General features: G+C 38.2%; 1 protein-coding gene across 2 annotated transcripts in view; it reads left to right on the top strand.

Moving 5' to 3' along the window:
* Positions 1-21,690, top strand: part of ITGA8 (integrin subunit alpha 8) — a 209,391-nt gene that overhangs the window by 36,382 nt on the left and 151,319 nt on the right. For both annotated transcript variants that reach the window (XM_003831184.5, XM_063607282.1), the window contains exons 4-8: positions 1,612-1,735; positions 6,938-6,999; positions 8,088-8,133; positions 12,951-13,076; positions 14,057-14,101. In XM_003831184.5, the coding sequence (XP_003831232.3) occupies positions 1,612-1,735; positions 6,938-6,999; positions 8,088-8,133; positions 12,951-13,076; positions 14,057-14,101 (403 nt within the window). The remainder of the gene's footprint in view (positions 1-1,611; positions 1,736-6,937; positions 7,000-8,087; positions 8,134-12,950; positions 13,077-14,056; positions 14,102-21,690) is intronic.

Here is a 21,690-nt window from a genome sequence, read left to right as displayed (position 1 = left end):
TCCCTCTTTTTACCATAATGTAATTCTAAAAAGGGGTCATAGGCAATGACATAAAGTATGTCTTATTTTCTCTAAAGCAACATTCTGAAAATGAAAAGGCATGGATGAGGCATCAAATCAGTTTCTGATATGACAAATTATAAATCATAAAAGCAAAGATATAACAACAAATGCATAATCATTTGGTATTGTAAAACTATGTTTCAACTTCTATCTGATAGGCATGCATTTAATTCAACATGTTATACATCTATTAATCAAGTTTTATATGCAAACCTTCATATATAAGTCCTGTGGGCAGTTAAATCAATTCCAAAAAAGGTTCCAAAGTATGAGCAAATATTTGTAAAGTACGCAACATTATTTAATTTACCACTCTATATGTTAGCTGGAAATAAGCATAGGACATTTTGTTTCTAACCCTTTGGTTATTTGCCGCCTTAGAATGGAGAGGGCATTTATGAAATAATTTGGATAACTCTCCTTTCTCAAAAAGATTGTCTGAGGGCATTGGAGTTTATCTCGATAAATTTCTCCATAACAAGGAGGGCCAGAGACTTGAATTGCCTCACCTGTGGTGTTTAATGCCTTGGAAATGCTTGTAGCTCATGAACATGCTCTCTTACTGACTTTGTGATCATCCCTGATAAAATTGCTAAAACAGGCATAAGATGCTTCTACTTTCAGTTTTGCCATGAATAAAAACCATGAAGTGAAAAACCAAGCCAAAAACACTGTGAAAATGGAGAAGTGCGTCCAGATGAAAGTCATTGTTTAAAAGTCATAAGATGCGGCTTCCGTGATAAACTAGGGGGCGTCACAAAACAGAGGTTTACTAGCTTGTTTGCATCCTTTAATTTGAAAGTCATCTTTTAAAAGCAATAATTAGACACAGAAAGGAACTTGTTCTCATAAGACATCACACTGATTAATTCACTGTTTACATGATCATTTGCTTTTATGTAGGTCCAATTAAAAAGAAAAGAAATATGAGTTATTCGCTTTTAGGAATTATTTTCTGCTTGCTTTCTCGGGCAAAAAAAAAAAATTTAATTTCTATGGGGCCTAGGTGCTGTGGCTCTTCCCTATAATTCCAGCACTTGGAGAGGCTGAGACAAGAGGATCACTTAAGCCCAGGAGATTGAGACCAGTTGGAGCAACATAATAAGATTCTGTCTCTACAAAAAACAAAACAAAACAAATTAGCCAGGCATGGTGGTGTGTGCCTGTGGTCCCAGCTACTTGGGAGGCTCAGGCATAAGGATCACTTGAGCCCAGGAGGTTGCGGCTACAGTGAGCTGTGATCATGCCTCTGCACTCAAGCCTGGGTGACAGAGCAAGACCTTGTCTCCAAAAAAAAAAAAAAAATATTGTCAGAAAACTCATTTTTTTTTGCATGTATTTAATTTTCACCAATTCTATAGTGTGTTAACATTAAAAATTAATTTTGGAAGTTTAATTACCTCTGATGACCAAGGCACTCATTAGCATGCTAGAGGCCAATTAATTCACCCAATAATCTAACAGTTTGTTATACCAATAATTCAAATAAAACTGTAGTATGAGAAACCTACATCAAAAATGTATTTTTTTGTCTTTCATGTTTCCTAGGCCTGTGCTCCTTTATATCACTGGAGAACTCTTAAACCGACACCAGAAAAGGACCCAGTTGGCACCTGCTATGTAGCAATTCAGAACTTCAGCGCCTATGCCGAGTTCTCTCCTTGCCGGAACAGTAAGCAACTTTTATTCCTTGAAACTGCCATTAGCTCAAGTGCTTTTCTATCGTAGACAGGAGTGCAGGTAGGCTCAAAACACCATTGATAACTTACAGGGTTGCAAGGAAAAAGCTTCGGGGGTAGGTAAAGGTTTTTGTCAGCCTTACAGTTGTCTTGATGTGACAGCAAGTCAAAAGCGTGGAATTCTACTGATCTTCTGTGTTTTAGAACATTTCTGACTTAAGATATTTTGCAGAATTGATTGGTTCCTTATTTTAGGCCATAAGGTGTCATTTGCTGTTCAAAATTCACGTTCCGTGTCCTAAAGAATGCTGACTGCCCACTTTACTTGTTTATTGCCAAAATGGTGTTAGCTAGCATGGTTGGACCTGGGCATATGTTCAACTTGAGATTTCTGTCTGGCTTGTGTTCTCAATGGCTGTTTCTTCTTTACCAGCTGTGTATGCAGATTGTCTGCATGATATGCCTTTCTGCTTAAGATGTTTAATCCTTTTTTCCAAAATGACTCTGTATACTTAGAGTTCAAATCTCATCTGGCAGTTCTAGGAATCTTGCAGCCAAGCAGTCTTTAAAGCAAACCTGGGAGTATCATCTTTGGGGCATTGTGTTTTAATCACTTTATCTCTGTTGAATACCCCAGACTTGGGATAGCATAATGGATGGTTGGATGGATGGGTGGGTGGGTGGATGGATGAATGGATGGATGGATGGATGGATGGGTGGATTCATCTACTCACAGTCCTTTAATTAACTCCTCCAGTTTTCAGTGTGCCAGATAGATCACTAGGATTTGTTGATAAGATACCTATGGATTTTCATTCTTGTTGATAATTCACAAGACCATATTGGAGGGAAAATGTAGTAGAAAGAAGATTCTAGGACTGATTTCAGGATATTGATTTAAAGAAAAAACACTAAATCCCAAATTAGCTTGAGCTCTAAAATGTAAATTTTCCCCCTTTTGCCTGAGTGTTTTTAAAATTCAGGATTAATGTAGGGAAGATAATGATCAAATGTCATAAATAAATGAAGAGAAAAAATAGATTACTGATATTAGAGGGTTAACAAAGATGCTGCTGAGATTTAGAAGCCTAAAGAACAGGCAGTAGAACTTTTTTTTTTTTTTTTTTTTTTGAGACAAGGTCTCACTCTGTCACCCAGGCTGGAGTGCAATAGTGTGATCATGGCTCAATGCAGCCTTGACTTCCTGGGCTCAAGCAATCCTCCCACCTCAGCCTGCCAAGTAGCTGGGGCCACAGGCATGTGCCACCATGCCTAATTTTTGTATTTTTTGTAGAGAGGGGTTTCTGTCATGTTGTCCAGGCTGGTCTTGAACTCCTGAGCTCATGCGATCCATCCGCCTCAGCCTTTAAAAGTGCTGGGATTACAGTCGTGCGCCACCACACCTGGCTTGAACATTTAACCTGATGGCTTTTAGTGAGGATTTTTAACAAGGAGAAGATTATTGCTCTCTGTTTAAAAATACTGAAGTAAATCAGACACTTCTTCAGATTACAACAAATGTCAGCTGAATGGATAGTCCATGGAATAAGGATTTTATCTTAAATAGCTTTAAAGTAGGGGTTCTTTGTAGATCATGGGACTCAATTATTTATTCAATGCAGGATTTCTTTAAAAAGAAAAGCCACACATTGAGCAGTAAACTAACTCTTCTATGTTTAGGAAATTCAGCAAAGAACAAGAGGGAAAAAGCCCCCTGTTCAAGGAACTGCCTCTAGACAGTAAACATGTAAATAAATGTGTTTATGATACAATGTCAGGCAGTGAAAAGTGCTACAGAAAAATACAGCAAGACGAGAAAGAAGGGAGAGACCTGTGCTGGGGAAGCCAGGGGAGGAGCAGCATTTTAGACAAGATGATAGAAAGGGATTCTTCTAGCAAATGATTATTGGAGTAGAGAGGAGAGAAACTTCCTGGACTCAGGCAACAACCAACATGAGGCATAGTTTGTGTCAGGTTCCATTCAAAGTGCTGTGCTCTTGGGTTTATTAAGAGGTCAGTATTGTTATGCTAAAGATAAAATCCCACAAACAATAACAAAGGAAATCCAAAATATATCAGAAAATGAATGGTAGTGGAGAGATTCATTATTGAACTTGTTTCATCAATATTTACACCTGTCCATATCCTATACTCCATGATTTGCCCATGTTCCTGTTCTGTGATATTGACCATATGCTCATGGACAAGCTGGCTTGTTCAACAAACAGCAAATAACTGTAACTAAAGACAAGACCATCCTTCATATGCCTTTTGCCTTGATAATGTAGGTTATTCTTCCAACTGCCTTGAAGGATAATATTTATAAAACTAGTCACTCCTTGTTCTGCCTTTTTGCCAGACTACCTGTGTGGGATGTGAGGGCTGAGATCAAAAGTCTGCACATGAAATGCAGACTTGTAGGGGAAAAGTTTCAGAGTGAGTTTGAACCATTTTTTAAAAAAGTACACTAATGTACATTTGCATCTTAAGCTACATGGACACAGTAGGCTAACAGCTCAACAAAGACAGAATGGAGCACATGTTGAGTTGCAGAATACCTCAATAAATTGCCATGAATTATTTCCTCTGTGGTGTATAGCCACAGTTTTCACATCCTCCTGGTCTCCCTATTCCTACGGGTACTTCTTCCTCCTCAGATCATCCAAGAAGCAGACTTCCCGTCATGGCCAAGAAGTTCACAGATCATTAACACAAAGCCAGCTTGTTCATGAGCATATGGTCAGTATCCCAGAACAGGAAACATCAGCAATATTATTTTCAAAAGAGAATTTAAAGAAGCTCCTCATGTTAATCTTACACCGCAAACCCGCTCTGCTGATATTGTTAGACATTACCTGCTCATTCATATTGATGACCTGCCTATGGCTCTCATGGTCATTCATAATTCAGGTGGAGATGGTTCATACACACACCCTTCCATTTGTTGGATAAGACGTCAACAAATAGTAGCAAATTATCCACATGCTTCCTTGGATTCCTGAGTTCACTCTAGGACATAATTATCAAGTTCACAAATGCTCTGAAGTCCCAGGAAGAAAGAGTCCTTCAGCTCTCATAAATTATGATTCAACAAGGAAAAAAAAAAAGACTTTGCAATGGAAAGAACCTCACACTCTATTATAATTGCCACTTACAATAAACATTTGGAGCTGATTATTTTCTCAGTGTATTTTGTAAAAAAAAAAAAAAAATGAATGTTTTCTCTTAATTTTTTTCAGCCTGCTGTTTTAAAGCAATACTTTCAAAGAATGGTCATGTTTCTTCCCTTTCGAATAATTTACAATCATAAAAATAAAAAGTCAGGGTTGAATTTAAAAGGGATTTTTAAAAGGCTTGTGCATGGAAAAATAAATATAAAAACACATATGAACACATATATGTTCAGAGTAATATCTCATGCATTCATATATACTTCTGGATGCATATAAATATTTACACATATGAGCTTCTAGAAAATTGATACTTAGATATTCCAGATTATAGAGATGAGCTTTTAGGGAACTTTATAGGATTCATGACCATAAATCATGAAATATAGCGGTAAAATAAGGAACAAATTTTGTTAAAATACAGTGCATGAGGTTAAAAAGTGTTTTTAAAAATAAAGGACTCTGGAGGCTGAGGCAGGAGAATGGCGTGAACCCGGGAGGCGGAGCTTGCAGTGAGCTGAGATCGCGCCACTGCACTCCAGCCTGGGCAACAGAGGGAGACTCCATCTCAAAAAAAAAGAAAAAAAGAAAGGAGCATCTGGAAAAAATTGATGGTGACAGCGCTAAAACTAGCTAAGTAATGACCAAAGGAAAGAAAAAACCGGAAGACATTCTAAGGGAAGCCAGAAAGGCCAGGTCCATTTCAAAAAGCTTCTGAACAGGCGCATGCCCAGTCATCAATATTTCCTGTGATGACATGTATTTCCTTTCCTGTTCTCTTATTTCAGTTTCCATTGAGGAATATCCTTGATAAGAAAGAAATAATTATTTACATGTCCAAATCTAACTATGCAGGATTGAGATTCCCTCTACTTAATTCACTACATTTTGGCTATTTTAGGCATGTTAGAAGTTGTAGAAACTCTTTTAAAGTACAAGTTACAAGTAGTAAATTCCTGGTCCTAATGCCCTACAGACTTTTGATAACAATAGCCTTGAAATCAACGTGTTGGCCTGCCTATAGATTACAACTGTACCATGAGATCCTATTGGACAATGAGTTAGTGAATCATATTGGATAGAAAGCACGATAAGCCACTACTAGAATTTTCTATTTTGTGAACACTAGCATTGCAATGTCCAGTGAGACTGTGACCAGAAATGCAATTTCCCAATTTACCTAGCCTATTATAATAGGATAATTTGTTTTTATTATTATTTTGTTTGAGATGGAGTCTTGCTCTGTCACCCAGGCTGGAGTGCAGTGGCATGATCTCGGCTCAATGCAACCTCCGCCTCCCGGGTTCAAGAGATTCTCCTGCCTCAGCCTCTCAAGTAGCTGGGCCTGCAGGCACGCACCACCATGCCCAGCTAATTTTTGTGGTTTTAGTGGAGATGGGGTTTCACCATGTTGGCCAGGATGGTCTCGATCTCTTGACCTCATGATCTGCGCACCTTGGCCTCCCAAAGTGCTGGGATTACAGGCATGAGTCACCACAACTGGCCATAATAGGATAATTTAAAATTAAGTTCCTCTTAAAGAGCATAACAGTGGAAATGCTTATTGGTGGCCCAGAAGATGACATCTACAAAGGTCATCTTGCACTGCCCCTTCTTCCTCAAGGTGTCACCTTTTGGGAATGACAGACCTATCTGCCTTCACACAGCACGAGGGGGCAAAAGAGAGACACGTTATTGCCTCACGGGAAATTTGGAATATAGTCAAAGATAGAGATTTTATTTCTTCAAATGAAAGTGAGTCATAAAACCCAATAGAGTAGCCAAAAGGGATGTTACTCCTGTTGATCTTACTAGACAATCACAGTGCTATTTGGTGTAAGAAAATAGACAGAAATATGTTTAATAAATTACTTGAACAACATTTTAAAAATAAACATAAAACACACATTGATCATTTTTAATTTAGAAGGTTCTAGAGAAAATAACATAATATCCTGAATTGGTTATTAAAAAATATTTCAGGAATGATAACGTTATAACATTTATGTATTTTGATCGTTCTAGGCAATGCTGATCCGGAAGGCCAGGGTTACTGCCAAGCAGGATTTAGTCTGGATTTTTATAAGGTGAATTATTTTGGTCTCGCAGTTCCTAATATTTAATCTGATTTTTTTTTACCCACTGCCTCTCACTCCCACACCCCAAAACCACCACCACCACCAAAGAACCAAAGAATCTTGAGGAACATACCTAGCCTCTTTGGGCAAATGCTTTCTAAAAAAATTTTTCCATTCACTTTTTATTTTTATGTAAATAATTTATGCACATAGCAGCCTATTAAATAGTAGAGAAATAGACATGATAAAAAGCAACAGCCTTTCTTCTGATCCTTTGTGGCAATAATTTTTTAAATGAAAATCTAAAAAACTCAGTAATGTTTCTTAAAAAGATCACATGAATCTATTCATTGTTTTATTTGTTAACTGTAATTGACCAGTTACATTTAATATTAATATTAAAACTCATATATCCTTTCACAAAATTAAAAAGAGATGTTCAATAAGAATGTAGCGGGAAAAGATTCTGTGGTTTTGAAAATAGTATAGAAACATTTCATCAACGTATAAACTGTTTACTGTCTTTTATCGTTCTTTTTATCATTACTTTTTTGTTTTTATATTTTCCACTGAGAGTTAAAGATATGAGGCATGAAAGGTGAGGATGTCAATTCATGAGAAAATGTTTATATTTGCTAGTCTGGAGTGTTTGCTCTTTCTCCCGAGAAGGGAGTGGCACTGGGGATGTAGGGAAAAAAATAGGCATTACTATGTCCTTGAAATAAATTGGAACAGAATTTTATTTTTATCACGAAGGCTCAAAAGACCATGTCTGCAAAACTGCACAGCATTAAACATGTTGATATTTTGCTTATGAGGCAGTGCCAAAAAACAGAAGTTATCTCTCTCAAGGGAGAGAGTTCAACTTACCTAATTGAGTCAAATTAAAATTATTTAATATGATAACACACTAAATAATTGAAAACAAAAGAGGAAAGAAAATGAACTGCAGGCCTCAGAAGGATCTCTTTTAAAAATTGCTTTTTATGTGTAACAAATTGTTAGAGCAATGCTTATTAACAATGATTTATCACCCTTTAAAAATGTTTAGTATTTCTTTTCCAATTATGGTTGCTGTTGCTGTTTCTGTTTTGTAGAATGGAGACCTTATTGTGGGAGGACCTGGGAGTTTCTACTGGCAAGGTATGTTCTGTTGGCAGACAAGAAAAGCACATTTGTTGTTACTAACAGAAGGATGGACCCAGAAGTAGTGTTAAATGTTTACTTTCTATTACCTTAATTTTATATCCTTATTCATAGTTTCTCAAATGAAGCGTTATTTCTTTTTTTGCTTTTAATATTTTATTTTAATTGACAAAACAATTGTACATATTTATGGGGTACATGTGATATTTTCATACATGCATATGATGTGTAATGATCAAATCAGGGTAATTAGCATAACCATCACCTCAAACATTGATCATTTGTGTTGGGAACATTTTAAATCTCTTCTAGCTATTTAAAAATATGCAATAAATTGTTGTTAACTATATTCACCTTATAGTGCTATAGAATGTTAGAACTTATTCCTCCTACCAGGCTGTACTTTTGTGTACATTAACCCATCTCTGGCTATACCTGAATCTCTATTCATCCTTGCCTCTAGTAACCACTTTTCCACTCTCTACTTCGATGAGATCAACTTTTTTGGCTTCCATGTATGAGTGAGAACAAAAGCATCATTTCGATTTGTACTCTCATTTGTTTTCTGTTTTTTTTCTGAGACAGAGTTTCACTCTTGTTGCCCAGGCTGGAGTGCAATAGCACGATCTCGACTCACTGCAACCTCCACCTCCTAGGTTCAAGCAATTCTCCTGCCTCAGCTTCCTGAGTAGCTGGGAATACAAGTGCCCACCACCATGCCCAGCTAATTTTTGTATTTTTAGTAGAGACGGGGTTTCACCATGTTGGCCAGGCTGGTCTCAAACTCTTGACCTCAGGTGATCCACCCGCCTTAGCCTCCCAAAGTGCTAGGATTACAGGCATAAGCCACTGCCCAGCCTGTACTCTGTAATGTAAATAATATTTTAAAATACTCTTGTAACTTAACAATTCATTTCTCCATCAACAATGTGTTGAGGCTCTGCCAACCTCTGTGGTAGAGGCTGGGGACACAATGAGTAAAAACAGACATTGTTCTTACTGTCATGGAGGTTAATATCTAGAGAATGATAACAGGCATTAATCGAACTCTCACAGGGTTACCCAAGAAACCCCAACTGTGATACACAATCCGAAGCAAAGGCATGTGGTGATGGGGCTGGGAGAAATCAGGAGGCTTCTCCTGGGTGGCTGTGGATAGGTGTGTTTTGTCCTCTGACCACTGGCTGACAGGGTGCTGGAATACAACCTGTGCTCTGCTTACGGAGCCATGAACCCAGGTACAGACAGCATCTGCCGAGAGGAAATTACGTCTTCTAATTCTTGCTAAGGTGCTGCATAGGCCAGCAGCAGCGCAAAGTTAACTTGGAAAGCAAACAACCCTGAACTGAGATCTGGACCTTACCTAGGAGTACCTAGGTGAAGAGAGGAGGGACCACGTGCAGATGTTCTGTGGGAGGCAGGAGGGCAGCGTAGGTGAGAACGGAGGAAAGTCAAGGTGACTGGAGTTAAGAGAGTGAGGGAAGAAGAGCTTGGGTGGTATGGAGTGGCCCGCTAATTTCACAAAAGAATGGATGATGTGAAATTAACATTATTATGTTAATAAAAAAATTTATCATAAATTTTTGTGATATTTTTACCATAAATTATGTTAATTTCACATCATCCATTCTTTTGGCTGAAAAAACGTTGGAAACAAATGATTTGCTGAAAATTTACCATAGCAATGGCATATAGAAGCATTAGTATGAAACATAGAAATTTAAAATTTTATTCAGGTTTCACATTGAAGGCTTGCAGTCCATGCTAAGCAGTTTTGTCTTTATTCTACAAACTATGGAAAACCACTGGGGGATTTTAAGAGTTTAAATAGATGGCTTTAGCTAGAGTAAGAAGGTGTTGCTTGTCCTGAGTGTAGTGACAAACTATGAAGTGAGTTTAAGCACGGAGTGCTACAATCGAATTATGTTTTGAAAGGATCATTCTGGCTGCGTTACAGAAAATAGATTGAAAGTTGGCCAAGGTGAAATATCAGCAAAGCAGTTACAAGGTTGTTACAAGGATATAAACTAATTTTAAGTTTATAAGGTAAACAAGCTGTATAAGTTTCAGGTAAAGATGTCTGTTTCTTAGAGCAATGATGGTACTGACTGTAAAAGAAGAGAAATTTGAGAAATACTTTGGAGGCAAAATAAGCAGCCTAAATGATGGGTTGGATATATGCTGGTAAGGGAAGAAAGGTGGTAAGGGAGTGTTTCTGACGCCTACTACCGAATGGCTGTAGGTGGGTGCCGCTCACTGAGATACAGAACACTGGAAGAGGACCGGTTTAGAGTGGCCTGGAGAGGGAAGATGATGAGTTTACTTCTTGTTCTGTTGTGTATGAAAATATTTGAGATACCCAAAGGGTTTCACCTAAGCATTTAGGGCTTAAGCCCAGAGACCATCTAGAGTGAAATATAAATTTTCATCACTTCATACTGGTGATAACTCAGTCCATGGGTATAGATGGGAGGCCTAGAGAGAGAATACTGAGAAGATTCTGTAATTTGGGCTATAAAGTTTAGGATAGAGTAGAATCTGAGATTAAGAGTTGAGGGAGGAATTTTTTTAATGGAAGAAACTTGATCATGTTTAAAAGTCATTGAGAAAGATCCAGGAGAGATAGATTTATGATTTTTTTTTTTTTTTTTTGAGACGAGTCTCACTTTGTCGCCCAGGTTGGAGTACAGTAGCATGATCTTGGCTCACTGCAACCTCTGCCTCCCAGGTTTAAATGATTCTCCTGCCTCAGCCTCCTGAGTAGCTGGGACTAAAGTTGCATGCCACCACACCTGGCTAATTTTTGTATTTTTAGTACAGACAGGGTTTCACAATGTTGGTCAGACTGGTCTCAAACTCCTGACCTCATGATCCGCCCACCTCGGCCTCCCAAAGTTCTGGGATTACAGGCATGAGCCACTGCGCCCAGCTGATTAATGATAAAATTGTATATAAACTTAATGTTAAGCTCAGTTCATGCATATACAATTATAAACATCAAATAATTAACATTTTGGTATTTAAAAACTACTCTGCAAACTGAAAAACTATATATTTTGCACAACAGATGGCTACAAAATTAAAATTATATTTACGGAAGGTTTTCTTCTAATTCACTTGGTTAATTTCACATAATCTATTCTTTTCCTTAAACTGAAAAAATGTCTGAGACAAATGATTTGCTAAAAATTTGCCATAGCAATGGCATATAGAAACATATGTTTGAGACATAGAATTTAAAATTTTATTCAGGTTTAAGATGATAATGTGTATAGACATAGCTAAGGGAAACAGCAAAGACAGTGTGTATGTGGGTTTGAGGAAAGAGGGTATTTAGCTCTAACCCAGAGACAACTGGCAAATTCTACAGACAGTGTTCAGAAACTCATGTGTAAATACCATGGTCTTAATATCAGAATAGTCATTTCAAGTCCCAGTCACTTGGCAATATTTACGATCTAGTTTGACAGTTTCGTTCTTTTGTGGACTTCCAACAGAAAGACTGTGGGAATTATGTGTGAATTCCCAAAGACTAATTTGGCTTTCAAATTAATGTTAAATGATAGTCTTTTGAACGCATTTCTTCAGTTTTCTCCCAAAGAGCATGATATCACACTTTTGCCTTAGATGTCCATGGTAAACATGGGAATGCATAGAAATTGCAGCGGAAATTGCTAGTTGTCTTTTAGATACTTGTCTACCCCAATGCAATCGTATTTCAAGACTTCTGACAGTAACTTTTGAGAGAGATTAACCAAAGTTCTTATCACGTCAATGTTGGTGCCCATGGATTTCTCTTTTGCTGAATTTTGGATCTCATTGGACCTAGCTGCTTCCCACTGTCCTAATTTTATGCTCTCTCTATATTTTAGCAAGAAAAGCAGATGGCTCAAAGAGTTTGCAATTCCTTCATTTAACTTAGCTGATATATTTTATCATCTATTAATCAGATACGTGATTTAGATTGAATACAGTATCTATACTTTGCAAGAGCACAAAATGTTTTATTAGAATACCAAAGGAAACGTTGGTTGTAATGCCTGATATCCTATTAGCAAAACCATATGACCTTAGAGAATGCACTGTAGCTCTTTGGGCTTCAGTTTCTCCACCTAGAAGAAGCTATATTTGACCAAATGATCTCAAAGCTTCCTTCCAGGTGGAATATTCCAGAATAAAAATTACATCATGGCTGGGCGCTGTGGCTCACACCTGTAATCCCAGCACTTTGCGAGGCCGAGGCAAGCAGATCACGAAGTCAGGAATTTGAGACCGCCCTTGCCAACATAGTGAAACCGCGTCTCTACTACAAACACAAAAAATTAGCCAGGCGTGGTGGTAGGTGCCTGTAGACCCAGCTACTTGGGAGGCTGAAGCAGGAGAATCACTTGAACCCAGGAGGCAGAGGGTGCAGTGAGCTGAGATTGCACCGTTGCACTCCAGCCCAGGCAACAGTGCGAGACTCCGTCCCAAAAAACAAAAACAAACAAACAAACAAAAATTACATCACATAAATTTTACTTGCAAATTTGGCCTCCACTCTTGGATACTTTTATCATTTGGAGGTGGAGTGTGTATGTTGAAAGCAGCAGGAAGACCAATAAAATATTGTAGTTTATCTCAGGTCTTCTGTCAGAATGGAAAGTTCTACCCAGCTGTAACTAACTCGCCTTGGAGTTCGAGTGGCAGGCAGGAAAATTCATCATCAAAAAAGCAAGCAATTCCACCATAGCTTTCAAGGGAATGTGTGTCTGCTCATGGAGGGCCTGCCTCTTGCTTTCATTCAGTTAACGTATTAATTTGTTTAAACACAGGGCAAGTGATCACTGCCAGTGTTGCAGATATCATTGCAAATTACTCATTCAAGGATATCCTCAGGAAACTGGCAGGAGAAAAGCAGACGGAAGTGGCTCCAGCTTCCTATGATGACAGTTACCTTGGTAAGACCCATTGCCCAAGACATCTGCAGTTTTTCAAAAGACAAGCATAGTAAATGTAGATGCAAGTTTTATCCCTGACTTATCCGATGTTATTTGGCATCTTATACAAATGTTCTCTTATTAGAGTGGACTCGATTTTTCTTTTCTTTTTAATACTGCTATTTTTCCAGCCATGATGTGTAATACATAATTTGAGCAGCTATTTTGTTGGCTCCATAGCAGTTTTTTGCACATGAACTATTTCACCAGTAGTAGATACTATGTATTAGCAGGGCTGCTACCAGTGTGACAGGGACAGGATGATAGCAGCCTTCTTAGTTAACAGAGATGCACAAGAGAAGTTTGAGTTGCTGGAATATTCTCAAATTATATTATGCACAAACCACACAATGTCATTTCACCACTACTGTTTCCCACCTTTGGTATCCTAGTGGCCATTTGATTGCTTGATGAATTTGAAAAAGAAATGTAGCTATGTTTTGTCAATGTAGCCAGCACCTCACTTTAGAGCTAAACTAAAGTGTGGAAAACCATCATGAGGTATTAGGAAGTTGGTCTTACTGGGGACCAGAAATAGCAAAACCTGAGCCCAAAGGAAATCTTTCAGAGTATTCTGTCTCATTATTTTCAATCAGCAGCTCTTAAAATGCAACAGCCACCATTTACACTCAAGGTGGATTATGAAGTATCCATGCTTTTAAAATTGACCTCAGAATATCTCCCTCTTTTTTTTTTTTTTTTTTTTTTTGCTATGCTCCTACTTAAGTAGTAGATAATCTATTATGCACTCAGGACTTAGTATAAAAGTGTTCCTTTTGGTGTGATTAATTTTTCCCTTTATAGAATCTGTAACTTTTATAATATTTGTAGAGGTTTCTAAATAAAGCAGTACCATGGTAGCCCTTTCACCTTTTTCTAGATATAACTCATTAGGTTAAGTCATTAAGTGTGATTAGTTTGTTTCTTTTTCTTTAAAACAGGATACTCAGTTGCTGCTGGGGAGTTTACCAGGGATTCTCAGCAAGGTGAGAGACATTGTTGAGTTTAAATCACTTATAAAGCATGGGGAAATGGTAAAATGGCATATAAAGTTTTTTCTATCAATGTGATTTTATTTGCTATACAAAAGGGATATTAATGGAATCCCAGAGTGCCTATATTTTGTAGAAAAAATACTTTGATACAGCATTTTAAGTCTGAAAGAATTTCGTAAGAATGAATATCAACTTTATAAAATCTAGTTAAGCAATAAAATATTAGGGCCATAATCCCATGTTATGAATGAAAAATATAGATGACTAAATGCCATACTGTTAGTGACAGATCAAATTTGTGAAATTAAGATCCCTTCATTTCTAGTACCTCTCATATTGGACATATCCAAAATTACTCTCCCCAACGAACTCCAATCCAACACCCCAACCTTACTTCCTTTTTCCTCTTTTAACATACCAAAACCCCAAATAACAAAACAAACGAATCCCTATCTCCTGTATATCCCTTCTGTCCTGTCTTCTCTGCTTTGCTGTGGCTGTTGCCTACCAGGGCTGATGGACATGAAATAATGAACACGGAATACCTAATTAAATTATGATAAGTGCTAGGATAAAATTCTAAACATAGAGTAAGAAAAGCTGTGGTGTTAAGAAAACGGAGCCTGGGATGATGACGGTGGGGGGTCAGACAGACAAAGGGCCAGGGGCCAACTTCTATATTCTAAGGTGTGTAGAAAATGCGGGTGTTCAAGGACCTCAGCTTGACTGCCAGACTTTGATAGTGAAACGAGATTGGCTTCAAGAAAAGTCTGGGCTCAGCTCATATCCGGTTTTACAGGTCATGGAAACAATTCTTGGATCTATTCAACATGCAGGGGAGAAGACATGAAAGGTTTCAGCTGAGGAGTAAATATAATCCAATCATGCTTGTAATCTAAAAGAAAAAAAGAGAACAAATCACACTGGCTGCCTATGTAGATTTGATTGAGATGAGAATAAGGAAGAATGGTATCACATATATCACTTTTCTCTCCATGTCTACATCCTTGAAGGCAAGATCTATGTATTGTTATGTATTGTTATTATTTATCTCTTTTACAAAGACTAGACCGTGTGTTGCTCATAATAGATTCATATTGGAAACAGCTTGACAGAAATAATTTGAATCTTTGGAGTCAAGATCCACATAGGTTCAAGTTCTGACTTCACACTCTCTATTCCTTAGGCTATGACAACCTCTCTGGTTCTTATTTGCTCATCTTTAAATGACACTAATATTAACTAACTCAAAATAATGTTCTGAAGATTGCATGAGCTAATGCATGAGAAATACTTAGATACAAGGCAATAAATGGGAGCTTTCACTCAACGGGTAATATTTATTGAATGAGTCAATCACCAATCAGTATTTACCATTTTCCATCTTGTTTCATATGAACACTGACTGCATTTCACTAATGCAAGTGGTTTAATTCACAAATAATTAAGAGTAAATGGAGTTGGGAGCCAAGATGGCAGAATAGGAACAGCTCTGGTCTACAGCTCCCAGCATGAGCAACTCAGAAGATGGGTGATTTCTGCATTTCCAACTGAGCTTTGAAGAGAGTAGTGGTTCTTCCAGCACGCAGCTTGAGATCTGAGAACAGGCAGACTGCCTCCTCAAGTGGGTCCCTGACCCCTGAGTAGCCTAACTGGGAAGCACCCCCGAGTAGCGGCAGACTGACACCTCACACAGCCGGGTACTCCTCTGAGACAAAACTTCCAGAGGAACGATCAGGCAGCAGCATCTGCGGTTCACCAATATCCGCTGTTCTGCAGCCTCTGCTGCTGATACCCAGGCAAACACGGTCTGGAGTGGACCTCTAGCAAACTCCAACAGACCTGCAGCTGAGGGTCCTGTCTGTTAGAAGGAAAACTAACAAACAGAAAGGACATCCACACCAAAAACCCATCTGTACGTCACCATCATCAAAGATCAAAGGTAGATAAAACGACAAAGATGGGAAAAAAACAGAGCAGAAAAACTGCTAAAAATCAGAGCACCTCTCCTCCTCCAAAGGAATGCAGCTTCTCACCAGCAATGGAACAAAGCTGGACGGAGAATGACTTTGATGAGTTGAGAGAAGAAGGCTTCAGACGATCAAACTACTCCAAGCTACAGGAGGAAATTCGAACCAATGGCAAAGAAGTTAAAAGCTTTGAAAAAAAAACTAGACGAATGGATAACTAGAATAACCAATACAGAGAAGTCCTTAAAGGACCTGATGGAGCTGAAAACCAAGGCACGAGAGCCACATGATGAATGCAGAAGCCTCAGTAGCCAACGCGATCAACTGGAAGAAAGGGTATCAGTGATGGAAGACGAAATGAATGAAATGAAGCGAGAAGAGAAGTTTAGAGAAAAAAGAATAAAAAGAAATGAACAAAGCCTCCAAGAAATATGCGACTATGTGAAAATACCAAATCTACATCTGATTGGTGTACCTGAAAGTGACAGGGAGAATGGAACCAAGTTGGAAAACACTCTGCAGGATATTATCCAGGAGAACTTCCCCAATCTATCAAGGCAGGCCAACATTCAAATTCAGGAAATACAGAGAACGCCACAAAGATACTCCTCAAGAAGAGCAACTCCAAGACACATAATTGTCAGATTCACCAAAGTTGAAATGAAGGAAAAATATTAAGGGCAGCCAGAGAGAAAGGTTGGGTTACCCACAAAGGGAAGCCCATCAGACTAACAGCTGATCTCTCAGCAGAAACTCTACAAGCCAGAAGAGAGTGGGGACCAATAATCAACATTCTTAAAGAAAAGAATTTTCAACCCAGAATCTCATATCCAGCCAAACTAAGCTTCATAAGTGAAGGAGAAATAAAATCCTTTACAGACAAGCAAATGCTGAGAGATTTGATCACCACCAGGCCTGCCCTAAAAGAGCTCCTGAAGGAAGCACTAAACATGGAAAGGAACAACCGCTACCAGCCACTGCAACAACATGCCAAATTGTAAAGACCATCAAGGCTAGGAAGAAACTGCATCAACTAACGAGCAAAATAACCAGCTAACATCATAATGACAGAATCAAATTCACACATAAAAATATTAACTTTAAATGTAAATGGGCTAAATTCTCCAATTAAAAGACACAGACTGGCAAATCGGATAAAGAGTCAAGACTCATCAGTGTGCTGTATTCAGGAAACCCATCTCACTTGCAGAGACACACATAGGCTCAAAATAAAGGGATGGAGGAAGATCTACCAAGCAAATGGAAAACAAAAAAAGGCAGAGGTTGCAATCCTAGTCTCTGATAAAACAGACTTTAAACCAACAAAGATCAAAAGAGACAAAGAAGGCTATTACATAATGATAAAGGGATCAATTCAATAAGAAGAGCTAACTATCCTAAATATATATGCACCCAATACAGAAGCACCCAGATTCATAAAGCAAGTCCTGAGTGACCTACAAAGAGACTTAGACTCCCACACAATAATAATGGGAGACTTTAACACCCCACTGTCAACATTAGACAGATCAACGAGACAGAAAGTTAACAAGGATACCCAGGAATTGAACTCAGCTCTGCACCAAGTGGACCTAATAGACATCTACAGAACTCTCCACCCCACATCAACAGAATATACATTCTTTTCAGCACCACACCACACCTACTCCAAAACTGACCACATAGTTGGAAGTAAAGCACTCCTCAGCAAATGTAAAAGAACAGAAATTATAACAAACTGTCTCTCAGACCACAGTACAATCAAACTAGAACTCAGGATTAAAAACTCACTCAAAACTGCTCAACTACATGGAAACTGAACAACCTGCTCCTGAATGACTACTGGGTACATAACGAAATGAAGGCAGAAATAAAGATGTTCTTTGAAACCAATGAGAACAAAGACACAACATACCAGAATCTCTGGGACACATTCAAAGCAGTGTGTAGAGGGAAATTTATAGCACTAAATGCCCACAAGAGAAAGCAGGAAAGATCTAAAGTTGACACCCTAACATCACAATTAAAAGAACTAGAGAAGCAAGAGCAAACACATTCAAAAGCTAACAGAAGGCAAGAAATAACTAAGATCAGAGCAGAACTGAAGGAAATAGAGACATAAAAAACTCTTCAACAAATTAATGAATCCAGCAGCTGGTTTTTTGAAAAGATCAACAAAATTGATAGACCGCTAGCAAGATTAATAAAGAAGAAAAGAGAGAAAAATCAAATAAACACAATAAAAAATGATAAAGCGGATATCACCACCGATCCCACAGAAATACAAACTACCATCAGAGAATACTATAAACACCTCTATGCAAAAAAACTAGACAATCTAGAAGAAATGGATAAATTCCTCAACACATACATCATCCCAAGACTAAACCAGAAAGAAGTTGAGTCTCTGAATAGACCAATAACAGGTTCTGAAATTGAGGCAATAATCAATAGCTTACCAACCAAAAAAAGTCCAGGACCAGATGGATTCACAGCCGAATTCTACCAGAGGTACAAAGCAGAGCTGGTACCATTCCTTCTGAAACTATTCCAGTCAATAGAAAAAGAGGGAATCCTCCCTAACTCATTTTATGAGGCCAGCATCATCCTGATACCAAAGCCGGGCAGAGACACAACAAAAAAAGAGAATTTTAGACCAATATCCTTGATGAACACTGATGCAAAAATCCTCAATAAAGCACTGGCAAACCGAATCCAGCAGCACATGAAAAAGCTTATCCACCATGATCAAGTGGGCTTCATCCCTGGGATGCAAGGCTGGTTCAACATACGCAAATCAATAAATGTAATCCAGCATATAAACAGAACCAAAGACAAAGACCACATGATTATCTCAATAGATGCAGAAAAGGCCTTTGACAAAATTCAACAACTCTTCACGCTAAAAACTCTCAATAAATTTGGTATTGATGTATCTCAAAATAATACATGTAATTGACATGTATTACACAAATTGACATGTAATACACAAATAATTGACGTATCTCAAAATAATAAGAGCTATCTATGACAAACCAACAGCCAATATCATACTGAATGGACAAAAACTGGAAGCATTCCCTTTGAAAATGGGCACAAGACAGGGATGCCCTCTCTCACCACTCCTATTCAACATAGTGTTGGAAGTTCTAGCAAGGGCAGTCAGGCAGAGAAAGAAATAAAGGGCATTCAATTAGGAAAAGAGGAAGTCAAATTGTCCCTGTTTGCAGATGACATGATTGTATATCTAGAAAAACCCATCGCCTCAGCCCAAAATCTCCTCAAGCTGATAAGCAACTTCAGCAAAGTCTCAGGACACAAAATCAATGTACAAAAATCACAAGCATGCTTATACACTAATAATAGACAAACAGAAAGCCAAATCATGAGTGAACTCCCATTCACAATTGCTTCAAAGAGAATAAAATACCTAGGAATCCAACTTACAAGGGATGTGAAGGACCTCTTCAAGGAGAACTACAAACCACTGCTCAATGAAATAAAAGAGGATACAAAAAAATGGAAGAACATTCCATGCTCATGGGTAGGAAGAATCAATATCGTGAAAATGGCCATACTGCCCAAGGTAATTTATAGATGCAGTGCCATCCCCATCAAGCTACCAATGACTTTCTTCACAGAATTGGAAAAAACTACTTTAAAGTTCATATGGAACCAAAAAAGAGCCCGCATCGCCAAGTCAATCCTAAGCCCAAAGAACAAAGCTGGAGGCATCATGCTACCTGACTTCAAACTATACTACAAGGCTACAGTAACCAAAACAGCATGGTACTGGTAACAAAACAGAGATATAGATCAATGGAACAGAACAGAGCCCTCAGAAATAATGCCACATATCTACAACTATCTGATCTTTGACAAACCTGACAAAAACAAGCAATGGGGAAAGGATTTCCTATTTAATAAATGGTGCTGGGAAAACTGGCCAGCCATATGTAGAAAGCCGAAACTTGTTCCCTTACTTATACCTTATACAAAAATTAATTCAAGATGGATTAAGGACTTAAATGTTAGACCTAAAACCATAAAAACCCTAGAAGAAAACCTAGGCTATACCATTCAGGACATAGGCATGGGCAAGGACTTCATGTCTAAAACACCAAAAGCAATGGCAACAAAAGCCAAAATTGACAAATGGGATCTAATTAAACTAAAGAGCTTCTGCACAGCAAAAGAAACTACCATCAGAGTGAACAGGCAACCTACAAAATGGGAGAAAATTTTTGCAACCTACTCATCTGACAAAGGGCTAATATCCAGAATCTACAATGAACTCAAACAAATTTACAAGAAAAAAACAAACAACCCCATCAAAAAGTGGGCGAAGGACATGAACAGACACTTCTCAAAAGAAGACATTTATGCAGCCAAAAAACACATGAAAAAATGCTCATCATCACTGGCCATCAGAGAAATGCAAATCAAAACCACAATGAGATACCATCTCACACCAGTTAGAATGGCAATCATTAAAAAGTCAGGAAACAACAGGTGCTGGAGAGGATGTGGAGAAATAGGAACACTTTTACACTGTTGGTGGGACTGTCAACTAGTTCAACCATTGTGGAAGTCAGTGTGGCGATTCCTCAGGGATCTAGAACTAGAAATACCATTTGACCCAGCCATCCCATTACTGGGTATATACCCAAAGGACTATAAATCATGCTGCTATAAAGACACATGCACACGTATGTTTATTGCGGCATTATTCACAATAGCAAAGACTTGGAACCAACCCAAATGTCCAACAATGATAGACTGGATTAAGAAAATGTGGCACCTATACACTATGGAATACTATGCAGCCATAAAAAATGATGAGTTCATGTCCTTTGTAGGGACATGGATGAAATTGGAAATCATCATTCTCAGTAAACTATCGCAAGAACAAAAAACCAAACACCGCATATTCTCACTCATAGGTGGGAATTGAACAATGAGATCACATGGACACAGGAAGGGGAATATCACACTCTGGGGACTATGATGGGGTGGGGGGAGGGGGGAGGGATAGCATTGGGAGATATACCTAATGCTAGATGACGAGTTAGTGGGTGCAGCGCACCAGCATGGCACATGTATACATATGTAACTAACCTGCACAATGTGCACATGTACCTTAAAACTTAAAGTATAATAAATAAATAAATAAATAAATAAAAAGGAAAAAAAAAAGAAGACTTAAATGTTAGACCTAAAACCATAAAAACCCCAGAAGAAAACCTAGGCAACACCATCCAGGACATAGGCATGGGCAAGGACTTCATGTCTAAAACACCAAAAGCAATGGCAACAAAAGCCAAAATTGACAAATGGGATCTAATTAAAGTAAAGAGCTTCTGCACAGCAAAAGAAACTACCATCAGAGTGAACAGGCAACCCACAAAATGGGAGAAAATTTTTGCAACCTACTCATCTGACAAAGGGCTAATATCCAGAATCTACAATGAACTCAAACAAATTTACAAGAAAAAAACAAACAACCCCATCAAAAAGTGGGCAAAGGATATGAACAGACACTTCTCAAAAGAAGACATTTATGCAGCCAAAAAACACATGAAAAAATGCTCATCATCACTGGCCATCAGA

The sequence above is a fragment of the Pan paniscus genome, chromosome 8 (genome assembly GCF_029289425.2).
Source record: "Pan paniscus chromosome 8, NHGRI_mPanPan1-v2.0_pri, whole genome shotgun sequence".
NCBI lineage: Eukaryota > Metazoa > Chordata > Mammalia > Primates > Hominidae > Pan > Pan paniscus.
The sequence above is the reverse complement of the archived record's forward strand: the minus strand, read 5'-3'. Positions and strand labels throughout refer to the sequence as shown.